The 23,637-nt window shown below is 55.8% G+C and overlaps 2 protein-coding genes across 2 annotated transcripts; one reads left to right on the top strand and one right to left on the bottom strand.

Annotated features, from left to right (window-relative positions):
* The first annotated feature begins 640 nt into the window (after positions 1–640).
* Positions 641–10,360, top strand: GUCA1B (guanylate cyclase activator 1B). The gene is made up of 4 exons (XM_062187497.1): positions 641–847; positions 6,178–6,327; positions 9,515–9,635; positions 10,233–10,360. The coding sequence occupies exons 1-4, from the start codon at positions 641–643 to the stop codon at positions 10,358–10,360; spliced, it is 606 nt and encodes a 201-aa protein (XP_062043481.1).
* A 4,075-nt stretch (positions 10,361–14,435) lies between these two features.
* On the bottom strand, positions 14,436–21,314 carry GUCA1A (guanylate cyclase activator 1A). Its single transcript, XM_062187496.1, has 4 exons — positions 21,114–21,314; positions 15,612–15,761; positions 14,899–14,992; positions 14,436–14,599 (listed from the first exon to the last, which is right to left on the bottom strand). The coding sequence occupies exons 1-4, from the start codon at positions 21,312–21,314 to the stop codon at positions 14,436–14,438; spliced, it is 609 nt and encodes a 202-aa protein (XP_062043480.1).
* Positions 21,315–23,637: the final 2,323 nt, after the last annotated feature.

Raw genomic sequence — 23,637 nt, 5'->3', positions numbered from 1 at the left:
CACAACGCCAGCCCCGACATTTGCATTTTAACTCAGAAATAGAGAAACTGCCCAACTCTGAGGTGTGTTCTGGAAAGGAGTTTCAGATACTGCACTGGGGACTGAGCGGCTCCCCAGACCCTTCCCCGCCCAGTGTCTGCCACTGCTCACTGGGCCAGGTGGACGGGCAATGCCCGGATCACCAGGGCTTCCTTTCTGGACTTCAGAGCCTCCTGTGTCTCCAGGATGGGCCTCTCTGGAGTCCAGGACGCCTCGCACCCAGACAGGCAGCCTGTGTGAGATGGGAGGGCCCCAGGCTGCCGCCCCAGCTCTTCCTCACCCCTACCACCTCCCAGTTTCTTGCCCTCTGCCCTCTTCAGCCTCCATGGGGGCCAGCGTGGGGGCTTGGCTGCAAGGCTGGGAGAGGGGGGAGGCTGGGGAGCTGAGCAGCCTAGGGTCAGACCTGCCAGGGGAATCGTCTAATGGTCTTAGGGCAGCTTAGCTGTCCTGGACCCGCGCCCTGCCACCAATCACGTCCACCTGGCCTGGAGCTGTAGCAGGAGCTGAGCAGGGAGAGCAGAGGGCCCGAGCCTGAGGCGTCCGTCGGCAGAGGCCTGGGAGCAGACACAAACCCTCGTCCGGGACGTGCCTCGGGGCCAAGATGGGGCAGCAGTTCAGCTGGGAGGAGGCGGAGGAGGCCGGCGAGATGGACGTGGCCGAGCTGCAGGAGTGGTACAAGAAGTTCGTGGTGGAGTGCCCGAGCGGCACCCTCTTCATGCACGAGTTCAAGCGCTTCTTCAAGGTCACGGGCAACGAGGAGGCCACCCAGTATGTGGAGGGCATGTTCCGAGCCTTCGACAAGAACGGGGTAAGGCACCCTGGAGGGGAGGGCTGGTGGCCAGGCCAGCCGGTGCGCCTCTTCCTCAGCTAGAGGTGCGCCCCGAACCCCCCTCCCCTGCTCTTCTCTCCCAGCTCTTCCCCCCAGACTCATTTCTGTCTCCCCATGACTCTGGTCCCCAGCCTCTTTTTTTCTCTTTCTTTCTTTCTTTCTTTCTTTCTTTCTTTCTTTCTTTCTTTCTTTCTTTCTTTCTTTCTTTCTTTCTTTCTTTCTTTCTTTTTTTAAAAGATTTATTGATTTATTTGAGAGGCAGAGTTATAGACAGAAAGATCTTCCATCCGCTGGTTCACTCCCCAAATGGCCACAATGGCCGGAGCTGGGCTGATCACAGCCAGGAGCTTCTTCTGGGTCTCCCACGTGGGTGCAGGGGCCCAAGGACTTGGGCCACCTTCTACTGCTTTCCCAGGCCACAGCAGAGAGCTGGATTGGAAGAGGAGCAATCAGGACTTGAACCAGTGCCCATATGGGATGCCAGTGCCACAGGTGGAGTCTTAACCTAATATGCCACAGCACCGGCCCCCTTGTCAACTTCTCATCCCTGCTCCTGTCTACCCTTCCAAGAGCTGGCGGTGGGCTGGCCCCCAGTTCAGGGCTTCTCTTGGTGGACTTTGGGCCCCAGGCTCTGAGCTCCACGAGCCTGCTTTTTCACACCCCCCAGAGCCTCTGTTGTTCCAGACACCAGGAGCAAAAGTGATGGCCCATGTGGACCAGGCTCTGTTAGCCGAGACCTGAGCTCCCCCTTGGCCGGCCGGGAGCTGTCCCACCACCCCCAGGGCACAGAGGCGGCCTCAGACTTCCCAGAGCCCCTCCACTTCTTTCTCTGAGTCAGGAGCAGCTGGTTGGGATGGCAGGGGTGGGGCAGGGGAGGGACATTTAGGTCATTTTAAATTCAATTATGAGAAAACTGGAGCAAAAGGAAGGGAATTGATTTGCCCAAGGTTGTATCCTCAGGGGTCCTGACTCCCAGTCGAGTGCTCCTGCCTGGAGCGCAGGCGGGAGGTGGGAGTGGGTCTAACAGGATGTGGGGGCTGGTGCACAGCCTGGCAGTCAGGGTGCCCGCGTCCCACAACACACTGCCTGGGCTCAATGCCCGCTCTGGCTGCTGACTCCAGCTTCCTCCAGTGCAGACCCTGGTGATGGCGGGGGGTGGCTCAAGTAGCTGGGCTCCTGATATTCATGTGGGGCACCTGGATTGAGTTCCCAGCTCCTAGTTTCAGCCTGGCCCAGCCCAGACCAGTACGGGCATATGAGGAATGACTCAGCCGATAGGAACTGTCTCTCTGCTTCACACACACACACATTAAAGAGAATATGATTTTTTTTTAAAGTATTGAACTTCACAAGAGAAGTAACTAAAAATACCAGGAGATATATCAGGCCATAGGTAGCAAGTCTCACCATCATAAATGCATCCATCTCCCCTGTATTCGTCTAGAACTCCAATTCTGTAGAGATCCAAGCTCCAACAGGGATTACTAAGCTTCCAGGTGTAGCACAGCTGTACTCGGAACACCTTGTCTCTTCTCGTACATCAGTACCTCACGGTCCCCACTGCTTTTTAAGTAGTTTTTAATTGAGATGATCCTAAATTTACAGAAAAAAACTCTAAGAATAGCACCTGTAGCTCTCCTGTACAATTTAGTCATAGTCCCTACTTGTTTACATTCACGTCTTTAGCATTTTCTCCTCTCAACATATATATACACGTATAGCTAACGTGTCGTATGCACAGACACCATGTATAATTTATACTGTACACACATTTATTTTTATTTGACAGGTAGAGTTATAGACAGTGAGAGAGAGAGAGAGAGAAAGATCTTCCCTCGGTTGGTTCATTCCCCAAATAGCCACCACAGCCGGCGCTGCACCCATCTGAAGCCAGGAGCCAGGTGCTTCCTCCTGGTCTCCCGTATGGGCGCAGGGCCCAAGCACTTGGGCCATCCTCCACTGCCTTCCCGGGCCACAGCAGAGAGCTGGCCTGAAAGAGGAGCAACCGGGACTAGAACCCAGCACCCATATGGGATGCCAGCGCCACAGGTAGAGGATTAATCAACTGAGCCATGGCGCTGGCCCCTGTACACACATTTTTAAAGAGAAAATGTAGCATCATGCTTTTTTACCTCTAAACATTTCAGTGTGCATTTTCTAAGAATAAGGACATTATCTTTTTTTTTTATTTTGATGTAGAACATTTATTTATTTTTCCATGAAACACACAAAGTTTAGGTCAGTGGGAAATAATTTTAATCAAAGAATTGCACATTTTCTTCCCACATATCCTGCTTTGTATTAGGAAATGACATTGTGATCCATTTCACTACAAGTAAAATATTACAAAATATTTACAGGAAAATATTAAAAATAACTCGAACATGAAAGGCAAGATGAAATAAACTGGCTTTTCAGGAATCTCTATTCCAGTGCCCACAGCACACAAGAAGAGAGTCAAAACAAATAATAACTAAGATTCCCCTGATCACAAATTTCCAACGAGCTGGAGAAGGGGCGAAACAGGATGAAATGGTGGTGTGACAGGCAATGGTGTTAGCAGCACTGCTTCAATGGCCCATCTATTCTGAATGCAGCACCCTCTCTTGTACGCAGTAGATTCTGAACATGGCTAAGCTTTAGGATATTCCTCGAACTGAAATTAGAAAATACCCTGACAATGGAAGTAGCTCTTTCCCCTAAGTCTAATAAGAGCCTCTTTCTCCATGAGCTGCTGTTGTAATAGAAGCCTGCTCGGGCATCAAACGCTGTAAGGACATTATCTTAAATACAATCATTAAAATCGGGAAATTGAACATTGATCAAAATTCTATTACCTAAATGACAATCCATGTTCAAATTCAGTCAGTTGTCCCTACAGTGGCCTTTTTGAATTAATAGGATTTTTGATTGACGCATCCTAAGATATAGGATGTTCTGTTTTGATACAGATATACCATACAGGATGATTAAGTCAAGCCAGTGCCCAAAGCCAGCACCTGGCTTGCCTGTCATTTTTTATGGGGAGACATTTGGAAGCTACTCCCCGCTAGTGTCTTTTACAGCTTTTTTTTTTTTTTTTCTGACCTGTGTCCTGTGTCTCCTTTGACCTCAGCTTGTCTCTGTCCTCTGTGACCTAGACGTTGTTGAAGACTGCAGCCCAGTTGTTTCGTAGAGTGGCCCACAGTTTGAGCTTGTGCAGTGTTTCCCGGGGACGAGACTCAGTTGTCAGACTTCCGGCAGGATTGCCGTGTGCCCCTGTGTGTGTCAGACCGGGCCGCCACCGACGTCACCGACGTCACCTTCCACCACTTGCTCAGTGGTGACATTGTTTTTTCTTTCAATAATCAGCGTCTTGAGACGAGTCAGGATCCTGGCGCTGAGCAAACTGTGACGTAAACAAGCCGGCGACACGGGTAGTTTTCTAACCCACCGCCGCTCCGGGGTGCACTGGTTGGCATTCTACTGTAAGAGAGAACATCCTAGAAGTTCCTCGGTCCGGGGCTGACTCCATGTCCAGCCTTGGCACAATCTTCATATCAGGGACGAATAAAAGCACTCGTAGATCTAGCTAAAACCTGGGACAATGGAAATGGGGGAGGTTCCTGGTGGCAGGGGGAGGAACGCCCCCCCCCCCCCCCCCCCCCCGCAGCTCTCTTCCCCCTGGTGGCCGCCCTGGGCGGGAAGAACAGGGAGACTGAGGATCAATCAAGTGGCGCTTGGGATTCTTACATAACCCACCTCCGTGGGAGGATTCAGGGAGACCCCAGCGGGTGCTGCCCCAGGGCGGATGCCAAGCCTGGCCCCTTCCAGAACAGGCCCGGGCGTCTCCGTCCCTCCCAGGGCCCCGTGTGTAATTGGAGCTGACAAGGGCCCGTGAGATTAGTCCTGCTGGAAGCTTCCCAGTGATGATGCCGGCTGTGCAGGAGCCACACCGGTGAGCTCACCTGTCAGGAAGGGAAGACGAACCTCATATTAGACAGGGTTTTGGTGGAGACAGAATCGTGTGAGGAGAGAGTGCTGTAAGACTAGGAGGTCCTGGACAAAGAATGAGCGAGGATTTGTCCGCGGTCTTGGCTTGTGTTTTTCTCCCCCCGGGCACTCACTCCTGCATTCCAGGCTCGTCTGCGAGGCAGAAAAGGACCTGGAGTTTGCCCATTCGCTGAACCACACGAGGTGTGCAGCCAACAGGCCTGCTGCTTGCTGGCCGAGTGGCCTGGGTCACTCATCTGTAGAATGGAGACTGTGTTTCAAGCTCAGTTCAGGTTGAAAACAGAACGAGGGAGCGGCGGCTAGCTTAGCCTCACTCCACATTCCAGCACCTGGGCTTGAGTCCCAGCGCCGGCACCTGACTCAGGCTTTCCACGAGGCAGCCCTGATGCCACTTCCCCAGAAGACCTGGGTTGAGTACTTCGGTCCCAGTTTCATCCTGACCTAGCCCTGGCCATCACAGCCATTTGGAGCCATTTGCTTCTGGCAAAGCGATGGATGATGGCCTGGGAGTTGGAGACTTTGCAACCCACATGGGAGACCAGGATGGAGCCCAGCCTGGCCCAGCCCTGGCCACTGTGGCCAGTTGAGGAGTGAACCTGCAGATGGAAGATCTCACTCTCACTCTCTGTCACTCTGCCTTTCAAATAAATAAATAAATAACTATGAAAGAAAATAGCCTTTGAAAGGATACACAGCCACTGCTAGGAATCTACCCTAGAGAAGTTACCAGAGAGATAAGAAAAAACACACAGGCATTAACGTGTTCGCTGTGTAGTGTAAAACATTAGGAACATGTTCAACAAGAGGGAATGCCCAGTATCCTCCCCGCCAAAACCCCGAAAACCTGCTTTCTTGTCTCCTCTCAGAACCACCTGAAACCCAAATTCAGATCCAGTCCAAATCATTATTTGCTCACTGGTTGGCCAATATTGATGGGACCCCAAGTGGACGCAGGCAGCACTGGGCCAGGCATGAGTGAGAAATGCGAGTGATGTCAGCCCGATTTCTCCCAGGGATGTGAAGTTACAGTTCCAGAGCAAGCCCGACACCGTGTAGAATTGGCAGCAGACGCTATAGACTGGGGGTGAGGGCTATGGTGGAGGGAGAAGGAGGCTGTGGCTGCCGTGGTCCTGGACCCAGCCTTGAAGGATGGGGAGGGTTGGGTCACAAAGGATGAGAAAGGGCCCTAGGGGCAGAGAACAGATGAGCAAAGAGGCAGCGGCACCTGTGGAGAGGCGTAGGGTTCGCTCCTGTGCCCTGGGCAGGAGGGGGGGCTGTGGCTGGCGCACCCTCAGCAGCAGCCGCTCCCGGTGCAGGACAACACCATCGACTTCCTGGAGTACGTGGCCGCCCTGAACCTCGTGCTCAGGGGCACCCTGGAGCACAAGCTGAAGTGGACCTTCAAGATCTACGACAAGGACCGCAACGGCTGCATCGACCGCCTGGAGCTGTTGGACATCGTGGAGGTCAGTGTCTGCTCGCAGGGCTCGGAGGGCGGCCCGGGGTGGCGCCGTGGGGGCCTCCTCGGCTGGGGCGGGGGCGCGGGGTGGGGGAGGTGTGAAACCATCCAGAGTATTTCTGACCACAGTGGATTAGGCTAGAAGTCAACTACAGTTAAAACCCCAAAAGCCTAGGAAATAATTGGACAAAATTCCATGAGTCAAAGACATGATAACACACAGTAAGTGTTTTGACCTGAAAAATAATTGGAACATGGACTATAGCTAAAGCTGGCCTTGCAGAGAAACGTAAACATGAGAAAATAAGAAAGTTGGAAAATCGATGGTCTAAGAAACTGTCTCAATAAATTAGGAAACAGAAGAGTGAATTAAAATCCAAAGAAAATAGAAGAGGAGCTGGCATTGTAACAACGCCAGCATCCCTTACGAGTGCCAGTTCAAGTCGCAGCTGCTCTGTTTCAGATCCAGCTTCCTTCTGAGGTGCCTGGGAAGGCAGCAGAGGATGACTAAACACCTGGGTCCCTTTCATCCATGTGGGAGACCCAGATGGAGCTCCTGGCCCCTGGCTTCAGCCTGGTCTGGCCCTGGCCATTTCAGCCGTTTGGGGAGTGAACCAGCAGATGGGAAATCCTTCCCTCCCTCCCTCCCTCATTCTGCTGTTTGAATAAATAATTTCTTAAAACAAAAGAAAGTAGGAGAAAGGAAATATCAACAGCGTAAATTAATAAAAGAGAAAACAGGCACACAAGAGGAAAAAAGCCAACAAAACCAAATGTCGCTTCTTTGAAAAGACTAACGGATCAGAGAGACTGCCAGCAAGCCGATCAAGGGGGAGAAGGACCTCACACGGATGGCGTCAAACCACTTATGGAAGATGGAATTCAACGATAAATTTATTGTCGTGCAAAAATGTTGAAATCCATGTATAACAGGGGATCTTCAACAAGTTCCTAGAAAGCATGTATTATGAACTGCTCCAGAATAAACCTCTTTTAATTCCAGTTTCCCACCCACATTTGGAAGTCCCCTTGCGTATTCCAGACTGCATTAGCATACTAATCACTGGAACTTTGGGGTGGGGGGGAGCAGGTTAGCCCTGCTGTACAGAGGAGGAGAGGCCTCCCGGAGGTCCTGCAGGCTCCCAAGTTCACATCCTCAGGAGTGCTGGAGCGGCTTCAACCCTCAGACTCCCCAGACCCCTCTGTGAGCCCCACTTTTTTTTAATTTGACAGGTAGAGTTATAGACAGTGAGAGAGAGAGAGACAAAGAGAAAGGTCTTCCTTCTGTTGGTTCACCCCCCAAAATGGCCGCTACAGCTGGAGCTGTGCCAATCCAAAGCCAGGAGCCAGGTGCTTCTCCTGGTCTCCCATGCGGGTGCTGGGCCCAAGGACTTGGGCCATGCTCCACTGCCCTCCTGGGCCACAGCAGAGAGCTGGACTGGAAGAGGAGCAACTGGGACTAGAACCAGTGCCCATATGGGATGCCGGCGCCGCAGGCGAAGGAGTAACCAAGTGAGCCACGGCGCCAGCCCCAAGCCCTTCTTTGTGTCAGGCAGTGGGCTGGGCGGTGGGGCCAGGAGATCCCTAAGGCTCTGCCCTGTCCTCGGAGTGCCCACCCTGTCCAGGGACCAAGGTGCCCCCCATGGCTGTCTCCTTCACAAAGGCGTGCTCACTGGACAAGGAGATGGAGCAAAGGAGAAAGCGATTTTTCTCCCCACCTGTACCTCTGTCATTTTTTTTTTTTTTTTTTTTGACAGGCAGAGTGGATAGTGAGAGAGAGACTGAGAGAAAGGTCTTCTTCTTTGCCACTGGTTCACCCTCCAATGGCCGCTGCGGCCGGCGCATCTCGCTGATCTGAAGCCAGGAGCCAGGTGCTTCTCCTGGTCTCCCATGCGGGTGCAGGGCCCAAGCACTTGGGCCATCCTCCACTGCCTTCCCGGGCCATAGCAGAGAGCTGGCCTGGAAGAGGGGCAACCGGGATAGAATCCGGTGCCCCAACCGGGACTAGAACCCGGTGTGGCGGCGCCGCAAGGCAGAGCATTAGCCTGTTGAGCCACGGCGCCGGCCACTGTCATTCTGTTTTACCCATCAAAAAGTATGCTGAAGTGGGATGAAAAGTCCGGGGTGGATGTTAGATGCCTGTATCCTACGTCAGAGGCCTCGGTTCAAGCCTGGCTCCTGACTCCGGCTTCCTAATGCACACCCTGGGAGCAGCAGTGGTGGCTCCAGTCACTGGGTCCCTGTCCCCCAGAGAGAGCTGGATGGAAGTCCCAGCTTTAGCCCTGGCCTGGCCCCAGCCATTGCAGACACGTAGGGAGTAAAGCAGCATTTGGAAACTTTTTGAAATCCATACATAAGGACATCTTCAAAAGTTTGTGGAAAAGCATATTATGAAAAAGCTATGTGTGGATTTCAAAATATTTTTGCATCAAAATAAACATCCCTTTTTTAAAAAGATTTATTTATTTGAGAGGTAGAGTTACAGACAGAGAGAGGGAGAGACAGAGAGAAAGATCTTCCATCCGCTAGTTCACTTCCCAAATGGCCGTAATGGCAAGAGCTGGGCCAGTTGGAAGCCAAGAGCCAGGAGCTTCTTCTGGGTCTCCCACGTGGGTGCAGGGGTCCAAGCACTTGGGCCATCCTCTACTGCTTTCCCAGGCCATAGCAGAGAGCTGGATTGGAATTGGAGCAGCCAGGACTTGAACCTGGCGCCTAAGGCAGAGGGTTTAGCCCACTACACCACAATGCCACCCCCTTAAAGGCCGTTAAAGGGCTGCCTCCCCCGTGCCCGGCTGCTGGCCGAGGTGGCCGGCGGCCCTGGTTTCTAGGTGTTGTCAACCATGGGAACAAGGAAAGGCTAAGGCCTAATTCTGTAGAGTTCCCCGCCTGCCAGGGCCCGGGCTGGATTCTGGCCCGGGCATGGAGCAAGCTCGTCTGTGGCAACGGGGCCGGGAGTGGCTGCAGCCGCCCAGCCTGGCTCAGGGAGCAGCGAGGACCCACACCAGCACCCATACGGGAGGTCGGCACTGCAAGGGGAGGCTTAGCCCTCCCTGGAGTTAGCCTCGGGGCAGGTCAGCTAGGATCTGGGTCTGGCTCTTGTGGTCCTGGCAGCGAGGGGGAAGTGGCACTGGGGGACGTGGGTGGCCGGGGTGGGGACCAGTTTGCAGGTCCGGACGCGGGAGTTTTCTCCGCAGGCGATTTACAAGCTGAAGAAAGCCTGCCGGGTGGACATGGAGGTCGAGCAGCAAGGCGAGCTGCTCACGCCGGAGCAGGTCGTGGACAGGATCTTCCTGCTGGTGGATGAGAACGGAGATGGTGAGGGGGCGGAGCAGCGGGGGCGGGCTTTCTGGCCGTGTCTCCCTGGGCACCCTCCCCCTCCCGAGGGTTCCACGACGTGACAGCGACCCAGACGCCCCCGGGGACTGCCGCTGGAGGCCAGCAGGGGGCAGTAGGAGGAACGGGAACTCGGCAGTCTGGCAGGCCTGGAGGACCCGTTCAGCCTCTCAGCCTCCTCGCCTGGGGCTGGGGCTGATAGGAGGCCGGGGGCAGTGTGCTCAAGTGGCAGGCTCCGGGCGGGGCTGCACCAGGGGTGCCTGGGGTGTCCTCCCTGTAGCTCGATGCCCATCCCAGGGCGAGGCAGGGAGAGAGCCGGCTTGAAGCTCAGAAGAGCGCTCAGCTCCACCCAGCGTTTTAGAGCTACCACGGGCAAAGAAGTCCCCTTTAAGGGACTTAAGCTTTAAGCTTCTAGGGCACTCCTGGAGAATCGGAGTCGGCCAGCCACAGCTTGGGACCTTAATCTGCAGACTGCTCTGTGAGGGGTGTGGGCGCATCCCCCTCCAGCTCTCAGCCCCCGCTCTTCTTTCTCCCATCTGACTATCTCCCCCCTCCCCCACCCCTGCCCCCGCCTCACAGGGCAGCTGTCTCTGAACGAGTTCATCGAAGGCGCGCGCCGCGACCCGTGGGTGATGAAGATGCTGCAGATGGACGTGAACCCTGGCGGCTGGATCTCGCAGCAGAGACGGAAAAGTGCCATGTTCTGAGGGGCCTGGGGCCGCACGGGCGTCCCCAACCCCCTCCACAACTCCAGGCTCGCCCAGGATTTTACTGTCGTGGGAGGGTTCCCAGCTCAGCCTGTCCATGTCCACTGCCACCCTGGCAGGCACTTCCCGGCTCTTCCACGCAGGGCTGAGTGGGGCTGGGGGAGGGCTGTCACTGGGGCTTCCAGGGAACTCGGATACTCTCCCCCCCTCCCCATGCCCCATCAGCTGCTCCTGGCGGAACTGTGCCTGGCCGGGTGGGTGGGGGACACCCACAGGTGTCTCGGAGCTCTCAGCTGGAAGCAGGGGCCGATCAGCCGTGGGAGTGCCCACGCTGCGGGGTGGCAAGCCAAGACTGGCAGGAGAAGGGGCTGGCAGGAGTTGAGACTAAAGAAAGTGGGAGTGGGAGGGTTACTAAGTCCATAATCCCCAAATCCCCAGGATCCCGCAGAGTGTTGCGGGGGTGGGGGGGGTGGAGGTGGGGGGGTGGGCTGAGGACCTGTCGTCCTCCCAGGTGTGTCCTCACCAGGGGAAAAGTCAGAGTCCTCAGACGGGCCGGCTGTGCTCAAAGGGGCTGCCTCCCCAGCCCTGCTGCCCACCCACCAAACCCGCCACTTCCGCCACTCCCAGCCCAGCTTGGACCTTCCGCGACTCCCAGCCGTCAGCCCACGTCTCCTTAAAGGATGGAGGAAGCTTCTCTGTGTCCCTGGGGAAGGCTCTGACCTGGGTGTGGGCCAGGCTCTGCCTCCGACGGTGGCAGGACCCCAGCCGGCCTTCCCCCCCGAACCTCAGGCCCCTCACCTGGGCAGTGAGCAGGCTGGATGCGGCAAGCAGTGGGCAGACCTGTATTTTTAAAGTTGTGGAGTTCTCTCTCGTTTACCAACTCTTATGTGTGACCCCAATACAGAAACTAGATAGGAGGGGACCGCTGTGGTTGAGGTGGGACCAAGGCGCTGGGAGCCCTCCCAGCCCTGGGGCCGGATGGGCCAGGGAGCAGATGGAGGAAAGCGGGTCCGAGCACTGTGAGCCCTGGGAAGCAGCTGCCACACCCTGAGTAACTGGGTGCTTACGTTGATACACGGAGGAGCAACGCTCATCTACTAAGCCTGTGGTTTGGCTGCTAGGCTATCTCATGATAGAGTTGTGTGAAGTTTCCTCTAGAGGTCAATTGTAGAAATAAAAACCATTGATTCAAAGCATGAGTAGTAGTCCAGGCGGGACACGGTTAGAGCCCAGATGGGGAGGGCGGGCGGGAAGGAGGCGGGGCGGGCGTCTGCAGCACGCGCAGAGATCTCCCCAGCCCTCACCTCCACGACCCCTCAGCCAGCAGAAGCCAGGCTGCCCTGGCACCAACTCCCACCTCCCTTCCCTCCGTGCCTGCTGCAGGCTCTGGCCAGCTTCCCTGTCTGGGGTGGTCCAAGGGCGGGGCAGCGGCCAGGTGAGCGGAACACACCCTCTCGTTCACCCCAGTCTCAGAGAAGTGCCCTCTGACCTGGTGTCTCCCTCCCTAATCCCCCTGGAAGGCCCCCCATCCCTTCCCATCTATTCCCTGCATACCTCTCCCTCCCCCAAGCTGGAGGCTGACTCCGAACCAGAGGGAGAGCGTCTTTGCCAAAAAGGGCACCACGCTCCAGCCTGTGTCTCTCCCAGGTGCCCGTGACAGCCAGGCCACTGTAGTTCAGGAGCGGAGCTAAAACAACTGTCCTCCTTGGTTATGTAGATCTCGGGGGGAGGGTAGTCTTAAAGTTGGGGGATGCAAAGAATGGGGACGGGCCCCCCTGTAGCAAACAGCCTTGCTCCCCAGCTGCTGTGAGATGTCACTGCAGCAAGAGGGATCGGAGTTAGATCAAGGATGGTCAGGTCATTGCCAACTAGCAATGAGCTACAGGCCTGTGGGAAACCGTGTGGCATGGCACATCACCATGAGGATGAGAGACTCATGCAGGCCCCTGAAAAAGTGCAGATTTCTCCCCTATAAACAGGACATCTCACAGGACCACCCACAGGACCACTCACAGGACCACTCCATGTACTCTTTGGCTGACATCAAACTTGAGCAAATGCCCCCACCATTGAGTCTGCACACAGGTTCACACACACACACCATGGCTGGTCATCTGTCATGATTCAGATCCCATCCCTGTCTGCTTGGTAGGATTATAAACCACTTTTAAAAAAATTATTTATTTGCAGCTGGTGCTGTGGCATAGCAAGTTAGGCTTCCACCTGCAAAGCCAGCATCCCATATGGGCCCCAGTTCAAGTCCTGGCTGCTCCACTTCCTATCCAGCTCTCTGCTATGGCCTAGAGAAGCAGTAGAAGGTGGCCCATGTACTTGGGCCCCTGCACCCACATGGGAGACCCAGAAGAAGCTCCTGGCTCCTGGCTGCAGGCTGTTTCAGCCCCAGCCGTTGTTGCCACTTGGGGAGTGAACCAGCAGATGGAAGGTTCTGTGTGTGTGTATGTGTGTGTGTGTCCCTCTCTCTCTGAAACTCTCAAATAAATGCATAAATCTTTTTAAAAATATTTATTTGACAGAGAACCCACCCACTGGTTTACTTGCTAAATGCCCACAGTGGCTGGGGTAGGGCCAGGGCCAAAGCCAGGAGCCAGGAACTTAATCCAGGTCTCCCACATGGGTGGAGGAACCCAATTACTTGAGTCATCAGTGCTGTCTCCCAAGGTTGGAGGTAGGAGCCAGAGCTGGGAATCGAACCCAAGTACTCCAATGCAGGATGTGAGTTTCTTTCTTTCTTTCTTTCTTTTTTTTAAGATTTTATTTATTTATTCGACAGGTAGAGTTACAGACAGTGAGAGAGAGAGACAGAGAGAAAGGTCTTCCTTCCATTGGTTCACTCCCCAAATGGCCGCTGTGCCAATCCGAAGCCAGGAGCCAGGTGCCTCCTCCTGGTCTCCCACGCGAGTGCAGGGGCCCAAGCACTTGGGCCATCCTCCACTGCCCTCCGGGGCCATAGCAGAGAGCTGGACTGGAAAAGGTGCAACCAGGACTAGAACCCAGCGCCCATATGGGATGCCGGCACCGCAGGTGGAGGATTAACCTAGAGAGCCACGGCGCTGGCCCCATGGATGTGAGTTTCTTAAACACTAGGCTAAATGCCTATCCCCATGACCTGAAGGAGTTGTGGGTGTTTAGCTTCTTGTGGTGGCGGTGGTGATGGTTGTTTTTGCTTATTAGGGCCGTAGGAGGAACTCCCTAAAATGGACATGGTGACCCTTATGTTTCAAATCTGGTAATATTTAAATGCTAAGGGCTATTCCCAATTTACACCTACGAGTGCCCCACCCACACCACACAGCCTCCTTCAAGCGACACACACACACGGCAGAGATGCACCCTCCCTCCCACACGTCATCTCTACGTGCAAGCCGTAACCCATTCTTCACGCCCAAAGCCAAGTCACTACGGGAGTCTCCTGCAGGGACCCGCGCATAGCTCCGTGCTGGAATATTTTATTATAGCCATGCTTGGCCGCGTGTCTCCCCATTGGCCTGTGAGGTCCTGGGGGAAGGAACCGTCGCCTCTGTATGTCTAACATGGAGCACTAGTTCCTAGCAGTGCTCATAAATGCTTGTTGAAGAGAGGAAGGAAGCAACACAAACACACAGGTAGACTCCAGCGCCGTCCTGGGGGCAGCATGGGGGTGTGGCTGCAGTGCCACCATCGAGGCTATGGGCAGCAGGTCTGTAGGGCTCCAGGAAAGCCCAGCCCTGACTCAGGGCCCCACAGCCAGAAGACTAGGGACCGGGTTGCTCAGTGGGGAAAGGTGGGAGAGAGGCCAGCAGGGGCGAGGGAGGAGCCGGAGGGCCGAGAGGTGCTGAGCAGCGGCCCGAGCATGGAGCCTCCCTGCCACCGAGTCACCCAGAGGCTCCGGGGCCATTCTTCACTGTGCGGGCTCTGGACTCCCGGCCCAGCCCCTCTGCGGCCGCCGTGCTCTCCAAGGAGGTGAGCTGAGCCTTCCCGTTCAGTGGATTCTATGTAGTATTAAGACAAGAACAGCAGTGACCCCAGGCACCACCATACGCCGCCACCCCCAGTGCAGAAGCAGCGGGCAGTGGGCTCAGCCGGCAGCCTTGGCTTCCCCGTCCCCAGCCCCCTCCTCATCCTGCTCGCCATTCTGGAGCCTGCGCACGATGCGGGTGAGGTCCAGGCTTTGTGTGAGCGTGTCCAGGAGCATCCGGTCCTTCTGCACACCCTCCATGAACTCCTCCAGGGACAGCTCCCCTGGTAGAGAGAGAGGGAGCCACGGGGAGGAGGGCGATCAGGGCCTCAGTCCAGGGTCCAGAGCCGCGCTCTCGCAGGGGGCCAGGACAGAGCCCACTAGGGGAAGCGGCCTGTGGGTGCAGCGGGCGGGCAGAGCCACAGTCCACTGTGCACTGCAGGGACAGCCGGAGGAGACTAGAGAGGGCCCTTGTGCTCCTCCTCTCCTCCCGCCCCTCCCCTGGCACCTCCTCTCCTGGCACCCCCTCCCTTGATGGCCCCCCAGCACCCCCACCCCGGTGAGCCCTCCTCGGGCCCCTCACCATCCCCATTGACGTCAATCTTGGAGAACACAGTGTCGGTGAACTCCTCTGCTGTCATGGTGGAGTCGCTCCAGGGGTTAATGGTTCGAATGGCCTGGGAGGGCAGCAAAGGCACAAGTGAGGCCCAGGCAGGCCCTGGGTGCAGCGGGTGAGACCACGCTTGGGACTCCCACATTGCACAGAGAGCGCCTGGGCCTTCCGTCCAGCTTCCCGGTCATTGACTGGGAGGCAGGAGGTGATAGCTACTCGGGTCCTTGCCACGCACGCTGGAGATGGAGTTCCAGGCTCTTGGTGGGACCCAGCCCTGGCTGTGGTGGGCATCTGGGGAGTGAACGAGCAGGCGAAGATCTCTCTCTCTCGCTCTCGCTCTCACTCTCCTATATAGCCCTCAGCCTTTCCAATAAATGAATTAAATATTTCATATAAAAGATGAGGGGACCCGTCCTAATTCTGTCTCAGTGGTGGGGTGGGGACAGCGAGAGACCAAGAGACCAGGGCACCCAGGCCCTTAGCAGAGCTGAGTCTCAAGAGGACGGCTCTGCAGTCTCCTAGGACCAATAAGGAAACTATGGCCACCACCGCGGGAGAGGGACGTGGCCCAGGGCACAGGCGGTGCGGGCCGGGGCTGTCACCCAGACCCTCCGTCTCAGTCCTGAGGCTGCGAGGGGCTAGCGGCTCCAGGTCGCCCGCCCGGCCCGCTGCGCCTGGGTTACCTGGATGATGGTGAGCAGCTCGTCGCGGTCGATGCAGCCGTTGCCGTCGACGTCGTAGAGCTTGAAGTACCAGCGCAGCTTGTGCTCCACCTTCCCCTTCAGCACCAGACTGAGCGCGGCCACGTACTCCATGAAGTCTATGTAGCCGTCCTGGGTGAGGGGAGCCGAGCGTGAGCCCGCCCTGACCCCGCCCCGCCCCGCCAGGCCACACCCACCAGGCCACACCCGCCGGACCACGCCCTCCACGGACCACACCCCGTCCGGTCCACGCCCTCTAAGCAAGGCCACGCCCCCAGCAGGCAGAGTTGCTGAGAGGAGACGGGGACCCCCGGGTAGGGCAGCTGCGTCCCCGCGCCCCTGGTCGCCTTGGTGCCTCTCCGCTTTTCTAGCCCTCACCCCCGGCCGATGCCCAGCATAGCCCACCCTGCCTATCCCCTAGGCTGCTCGTCAAACCTGATAAACCACTCCCCTGCGGCGTGAATGAATGTCACTTGGCGGGCGTTATGGTTTTGCCAGTGTCCGCCCACTTCCCTATGGGTCTCACACTTGAGCCCTTCTGGGTGTGTGGGGGTGGGAGGAGGAAGACCCGCACCCGGGCACATGGGGGAGCTGGAGTGGGCAGGAGGCGGAGCTGGGGCGAGGAGCACCTGTCTGGTTCTCTCCATGGTCTGAGTTCGACTGAGCACCGGCCAAGTGCTGTGGTAGGTAACCTATAGGAGTTACAACTCAGGAAGATAGAAATCCTGACCCAACAGTGCTGGGGGCACAGGCTGGAATCCTGGCTGTCCGCCCCCAGCCCGGGAACCAGCTGTAGCACCTGGGACAAGGGACTTCGTGTTAAATGAGCTCCTGTAGGTGGAGCACTCAGCTTCCATGCTACCTTGTCACCACTAGTTACCAGCATTTCCACATAGAGGTCACTATACAGGAGGTGTATTTAACAACAACACATTTGGACAGAGACAGAATCACAACACAGGAGCCCAGAACTCTGCTGGGGCTAGGGCAGGAGGAAAGGGGGCTGGGGGCTTCCTGGAGGAGGTGATAACCCCACTGAGTTGTGGAGGAGTTGGGCTTGGGGACGGTGGCACGAGACATTCCCGCAAGACAAGAATGACACTCTGGCTGGCTCTGGCTGTGAGGTCAAAGAAGCAGAGGGCACGGGGACTACCTCGGCCCGCTGCCCCCAAACCAAGCGTGGCCGGTGAGGGGATTCGGCGGGGGGCGGGGGGGGGGGAACCTTGTTTAGCAGAGAGGAAAGGAGCACTGGACTCGGAGCAGGTGAGCCTGGACTCCAGCTGCTGTCCCTCTGTTTACTCACAACCATGACCCTGGAGCCAGGAAGCTACCCAGAGGCAAATCTGCGGCCAGCGTGAAGCACTCTAATGGGCACAGTTGCCTGGGGAAGGACCAGCCTGGTGCAACAGAGCGCTCCCTGTCAGGCATCCAAGCCAAGGCTGGGAGGGAGGAGGTGGGGGTGGGACAGGACAGCCTCTGAGAGCTGGGCTGTGCAGGCCTTTGAGCCACACCGCCCCCCTTCTGAGCCCCGTGGTGGGCACCACAATCCTAGTGGACATGGATAAGTGAGGAATGGATAAGGATACGTTTGCTTTTCAGTCTTTATCTGTCTGTAGTGCTGGACATTTTTACAAGAAGCTGTGTGACTTCTGCAATTAAAATAACAGTAATAGCAATGGCTTGAAAGGCACAAGGGAAAAGGCATGGGTTTTGTGCCAGTAAGATCTAAAGCCCAGGGCCGGCGCTGTGGCACAGCGGGCTAACGTCCTGGCCTGAAGTGCCGGAATCCTATATGGGCACTGGTTCGAGACTTGGCTGCTCCACTTCTGATCCAGCTCTCTGCTATGGCCTGGGAAAGCAGTGGAAGATGGCCCAAGTCCTTGGGCCCCTGCACCCACGTGGGAGACCCAGAGGAAGCTCCTGGCTCCTGGCTTTGGATCGGCGCAGCTCTAGCCTTTGCAGCCAATTGGGGAATGAACCAGTAGATGGAAGACCTATCTCTCTCTCTCTCTCTCTCTCTCTCTCTCTCTGCCTCGCTTCTCTCTGTGTAACTCTGACTTTCAAATAAATAAAATAAATCTTTTTTTAAAAAAAAGATCTAAAGCCCCTCTTTAGCAGAGGCGTGACCCTGGACGAGCGCACAACCTGGAGTCTGTTTCCTCTGCTGGAAAATGGGAATGACGCTATGTACTTTTCAAGACCGCGGTATGGGTTCGATTCAGTGGTAGCACCGCAGCAGCACCAACCAAGTTCCCCAGGGGCTTCCTGTGCTGTGTGCTGTCTTCATTTTACTCATCCCATCTCAGCCAATCCCAGGGGGTGGGTGTTTTTGTCCCCATTTTGGACGAGAAAACTGAAGGTGAGTGAGATGGGGCCACACGGCCGATGAGTGACAAAGCCTTACAGAGAAACTGATTCCCCACATCCTATGCTGGTGCTCAGATACAGGATGAGAGATTTGCATGGATTTGTGTGCACCTGTGTGATTGCCAGGCCCAGCCAAGCCCAGGCACGATGCTAAAGTAAGCAAAGTGTATGCTGATCCCTGGTCCAGATGCACTGCTGGCCCCATTCTCATTGCCCAGGGTTCATCTTCTAACTCAGGGACTGGCAGCTCCTTCAACAACTTGGCAGCCAAACAGACTCTGCCCTCTTAGTGCGAAAGCAGCCACAGAAGGGCAGGCGCTTGCCTCAGCGGCTCAGTCACCGCTTGGAACCCCGTCCCCCATCCTGTGTAGGAATGCCTGGTTCCAGTCCTGGGCTACACAGCTTCTGATCCAGTTTCCTGCTAATGTGCACTGTGACGAGCAGCAGGTGACGGCCCAGGTGCTTGGGCCCTGCCACCCATGTGGGGGACCTGGATTGAGTTCCTGGCCTCTGGCTTCACCCTGGTCCAGCCCTGGCTGTTATATGTAGAGAATGAACCAGCAGATGGAAGATCTCTCTCTCTCTTTCTCTCTGCCTCTTTGCCTTTCAAATAAAATGAAGATAAATAAATATTTTTAAAAAGAAAGCAACCACTGGCAATTCATAAATAACTGGGTGCAATGTACTCTAATAAAACTTCATTTAGGGCTGGCGTTGTGGTGTAGCGGGTAAAGCTGTTGCCTGCAGGGCTGGCATCCCATATAGCTACTGGTTCAAGTCCTGGCCGCTCCACTTCTGATCCAGCTCCCTGATGATGTGCCTGGGAAAGCAGCAGAGGATGGCCATAGCGCTTGGGCCCCTGCATCCTCGTGGGAGACCCAAAAGAAGTTCCAGGCTCCTGGCTTCTGTGGCTTTTGAGGCCATCTGCAGAGTGAACTAGCAGATAGAAGATCTCTCTCTTTCTTGTCTCTCCTCTCTCTGTAACTCTACCTTTCAAATAAATAATACATCTTAAAAAAAAAAAAAGATGAGGCATACTCTGCAGGAAAAGGAGGGGTTGGAAACAGAGATAGAGGCCGGGGCCAGTTCTAAATCAAGGTCAAACTTGAGATGAACTTGATGGGTGCAGGTGTTAGTGAGAGGGGCAGCAGAAACGTGCAGGGGAAGGTGTGGGTCGAGCAGAATTCTGGGGAAGAAGCTCCCAGACAACAAAGGCTCGAAGGCGGGGGTGTGTGTGCGGAATTGAGGAAGCCAGTTTGCGGTGAAAGTAGAGGTTGACTTACTTCCTCTTTTAAAAAATATTTATTTATTTATAATTTTATTTATATTTATTTATCAATTTATATATTTTATTTATATCTATTTATCAATTTTATTTATATTTATATATTTTAATTTTTACCTTTTATTTTTATTTATCAATTTTTATTTATAATTATTTATCAATTTTTCTTTTCATTTATATTTATTTATTTATCCATTTATTTATATTTATCAGGCCAAAGCTAGGAACTCAACTGAGGTCTCCCATGTGGGTGGCACAGGCCCAAGGTGTGCATCAACAGACGGCTGGATCGGAAATGAGGAGTTGGCACAATGCTAGGGGATGCTGACGTCCCCCCGAGCAGCAGCTGCCCCCCGATGCCTGCCCCCAGCTCACTTCCTACAGAAAGAAAGGGATCAGGTTTGGAACAGTACAGGTGGTTCTTGCAAATGACAAAAAACAACAGAGAGGCAAACAAATGACTCAGGTTAGGCAAATACAGGGTTGAGGAGCTGCCCCTCCCTGGCGTCCTGTGTGGAATGCCAGGGGTCGTTCTGTAGATGTGTGTTCACCTGAAAGCTTTCCTTCCCGGAAAGAAGACACTTGGGCATGGGGTGTGGGGGTGCTGCTGGGGCATTGTGGGATATGGTGGGCGTGCTGGGGCATGCTGGGACATGGTGGGGCTTCTGGGGCATGCTGGGGCGTAGTGGGGGAGGGGGGTCCACTGCGGACTTCCCCTCCTGCTCACCAGTGATTGCTTCTTCTAGAGCCTTGCAGGGTGCAGCCTCCAGGTGTCCTGCTCCCCCGCCCCCCCCCCCCCCACTTCAAGAAAGCCTCAGGCAGGAGGACACTGCCCTTGAGGCTGGAGCTCAAAGCCCCGTAATCCGCTTTGGCCCCCGGCTCCAATGTTAGCGAGTTTTAAATAGCCGCTGAGCCCCAGCTTTCCCGAGAGGCCCCACCTACCGTGGCATTTGGACCATCTGGGTGCAAGGGGCGCCTCCCTTGGGCCCGCAGGGGGCACCCCAGCAGCCCAGCACCTTCATGGGAGGGGACAGCAGTGGGGGCCAGGTTTGTGGCTTGGGGCTCCTTCCCCATTCCATCTTGACGGAATTGTTCCAAATAACTGGAAGGTTTCCTGGTGAAAACCAACAACGGATGCTCCCAACATCCACAGCAGGTGCAGGTGAACGAGCTGAGGCCGACAGGGGTGATCCTGGGCTCTGGGTCATGCAGCTGACGAGAGCAGGGCCGGGGCAGGTGGGGGTGCTGTCTCACGGTTCCCAGCTCCCTCAGTGTCCTCCCTCACTTCTCAGGGAATCCTCACCCACCCTAGACAGCTGGTTACTGGGAGACAGGCACTTTGACCACGTGTACATCTTCAGAACCATGTGAGAAAAGATGAAGTGAGGCCGCAGGATGGTTTGGACCTGGGAGTATCCTGGAATCCCCCTAGGACCAAGCAACCCTGCCTGTCCCGAGTCCCAGCATCTACAGAACGTCACGGTAACCCAGGTCCCCGTCCAGCCCGGAATGCAGATCCATCGGCCCACTCTGTCTCTCCTGCTGCTTGCTGTGAGCCCTGGAGGCCTTGCCGGAGCACCACGTGCTGCCTAGCCCATAGCAGGTGCTCCAGGGGCACCCCAGCAGGCTCACGCTTGCTTCGGAAGCAGCTGTCTAACCAACGCTGCACAGACTGAACCCCTCAGGTCCAAAGGCAGCCTCCTAAATGATCGTACACAGAAGTAGTGCCAGCTCCGGCCGACACCTTTTGCCCTGCCACCGGCTCTCCCCACCCCGCAAGCTGGCCAGGCCCCCCCGGGGCCTCCCTGCAGCCACCCACAGCCTCTGCCCACCTTGTTGAAGTCAAAGGTTTCGAACATCTGCTCCACATACTGGCTGGCCGTCGGGCTCAGGTTCTTGAGGCCGAAGAACTGGCGGAACTCGTAGAGGGTGAGCTGGCCAGAGGGGCATTCGGTCATGAACTTCTTGTACCACTGGTGGCACTCGGTGCTGCTCAGCTCCTCCACCGACTTGCCCTCCACCACGTTGCCCATCGCGCAGGCCTGCAGGAGGCAGGCGCCCCAGCTGGACAGCTCCTGTTCCCTGCGGCCCCTCTGCGCGCAGGCACCTGGACCTCTTCGACCTGGGCCTTCCTCGCTCGCAGGCCTGGCTCCTGCAGGTCTGAGCAAAGGGCCTGAAGAGTCAGCCAGGGGACATGTGGAGAGCAGGTGCGTGCAAGGACGGAGGGCTGGGCAAAGGAACCAGTATTGAAGGTGCCCGCTGCACCCTGGGAACGAGGGGTGAGAATAGAACAAAGCTTTCAGAAGCAGAGGCCTTGATCTGGGAGTGAGAGGATTTCTTACCCAGTTGCAGTCACCTAATCCCTTCTTACCGCGGCACCGTGGGTGGCTGGCCAGCGGCTGCTCTGATCCTATGACCTCTATGTCCTTCTGTGCTGAGTAGGTTCATCACCTGCCTGGATCCTGCTCTATGACACGGACCTGAGGTGCAGAGAGATGCAGCTGGTTCCTCTTCCAGCGTGGGACCAACTGTGGGCTTGGCACAGGGCTGCTGTGCCCAGATTTCCAGGCTGTGCCCTGCACCCGGGCATCACCCTGAGGGCGTTCAAGCCCACCCTGGAGAGGAAGTATGTGAGAGCCCTGGTGCACGCAGACCTTGTGGGCCCCGAGACGAGACCTGAGCAGCCAGAGACTCCACTCCTACACTGGACACATGGCTGTGTTTGCACATACACACACACACGTGCACCACAGGCACACTGGTCCCGTGCTGACCACACTCCTCACATTCCTCCATCTGACTCTGAACCTGACACCATAGCAGGGGCGTGGGGATGGAGAGGGCATTGGTGCCCTGAGGCATGTGTGAATGTGTGAGTGAGCGCCCAGGCACGCAGGTGCGTGGGTGAGCAGCTACCTGCCAGTCCCGGAAGTCTAGGCCAAACCTAAGGGTGCAGCAGCAGCTTCCTCTGTCGGCGCTCTGGCCACAGACTGTAAAGCTGCTTCATGTGTGGAGTCAGCAGTGAGGGGCAGGTGCACTGACCCTGTCCTGTATCTGCCTTCCATCCCCTTCTACTCTTACGTGTGGACCAAGCCCAGGGCCCCTGACTCAGCCAGGAGGAACCACTGCCCACATTTCTGCTTTCCCCCGTGGGGCCGTGGACATATGGTCAGGTTGTGCATTGAGGGACAGGCTTTGGGCACAGCAGTCAAGGCCCCGCTCGAGATGGCCACACCCCACATTGAGGTGCCCACCTGTCACAGCTGCTCTGCTTCGGATCCAGCTTCCTCTAATGCCCACCTGGGGAAGGCAGCAGGTGACGGCCCAAGTATCCCCATGGGAGACTCCGAGGGAGCTCCTGGCTCCTGCCTTTGGCCTGGCCCAGCTCTGGCTGTTGTGGGTATTTGGGGAGTGAACCAGTGAATGGAAGATCTCTCTCTCTCTCTCTCTCTCTCTCTCTCTCTCTCTGCCTTACAAATAAAATGAAAATAACTGGGGCTAGTGCTGTGGTGCAGCGGGTTAACGCTCTGGCCTGAAGCACCAGCATCCCATATGGGCGCTGGTTCTAGTCCCGGCTGCTCCACTTCTGATGCAGCTCTCTGCTATGGCCTGGGAAAGCAGTGGAAGATGGTCCAAGTCCTTGGGCCCCTGCGCCCACGTGGGAGACCCAGGAAGCTCCTGGCTCCTGGCTTCGGATCGGCACAGCTCCAGCCATTGCGGCCAACTGGAGAGTGAACCAGAGGATGGAAGACCTCTCTCTCTCTCTGCCTCTCCTTCTCTGTGTAACTTTGACTTTCAAATAAATAAATATTTTTTAAAATGAAAATAACGAAATATTTTTTAAAAGCTGTGTGCTCTGATGATCGGCCATGGCAGTTGACACGTGAGGAAGGGGTGCCTGTGGGGACGCTTTGTCCTGCAGCCAACCCCTCACCCTGGCTGACACCCTTTCAGACACTTTCTAGTGGATCAGCCTTGCTGGGTTCCTCCCTGGGACCCCCAGCTGTACCCCAGGCCCCTCCCAGGCTACGAGGCCACGGGGGCGGGGCGGTCCTCCAGGCTGCTTCAGACTGAAGACTAAGGCACATGTGTGTACACATGTACACTAGTAGTCACGTGAACTCGGGGTTAGGTAAATGCAATTACTAACGAATAAATTCTTTTTTTTTTTTAAGGGTGTGGTAGGCATTTATTTAAAATGAATTCTAATGATCTCAGATTCTTGGTAATCATGCTCTTATTTTTTTTTATTTTTTATTTCATAAATGTGAATTTACAAAGTGCAACTTTTGTATTGTTGTGGCTCCCCCCGCAACCTCCCCCCCTCCTGTGGCCCTCCCCTCTCCCACTCCCATC

Source organism: Lepus europaeus, chromosome 3, assembly GCF_033115175.1.
Source record: "Lepus europaeus isolate LE1 chromosome 3, mLepTim1.pri, whole genome shotgun sequence".
Taxonomy (NCBI): domain Eukaryota; kingdom Metazoa; phylum Chordata; class Mammalia; order Lagomorpha; family Leporidae; genus Lepus; species Lepus europaeus.
The sequence above is the reverse complement of the archived record's forward strand: the minus strand, read 5'-3'. Positions and strand labels throughout refer to the sequence as shown.

Excerpts from the sequence above, each read along its gene's own strand:
- GUCA1A (XM_062187496.1), bottom strand. The coding sequence starts at position 21,314 with ATGGGCAACGTGGTGGAGGGCAAGTCGGTGGAGGAGCTGAGCAGCACC. Across the intron at positions 15,762-21,113 it reads AAACCTTTGACTTCAACAAG|GACGGCTACATAGACTTCAT; the intron begins GTGGGCAGAGGC and ends CCCCTCACCCAG. Across the intron at positions 14,993-15,611 it reads AGCTGCTCACCATCATCCAG|GCCATTCGAACCATTAACCC; the intron begins GTAACCCAGGCG and ends CTGCCCTCCCAG.
- GUCA1B (XM_062187497.1), top strand. The coding sequence starts at position 641 with ATGGGGCAGCAGTTCAGCTGGGAGGAGGCGGAGGAGGCCGGCGAGATG. Across the intron at positions 6,328-9,514 it reads AGCTGTTGGACATCGTGGAG|GCGATTTACAAGCTGAAGAA; the intron begins GTCAGTGTCTGC and ends TTTTCTCCGCAG. Across the intron at positions 9,636-10,232 it reads GGTGGATGAGAACGGAGATG|GGCAGCTGTCTCTGAACGAG; the intron begins GTGAGGGGGCGG and ends CCCGCCTCACAG.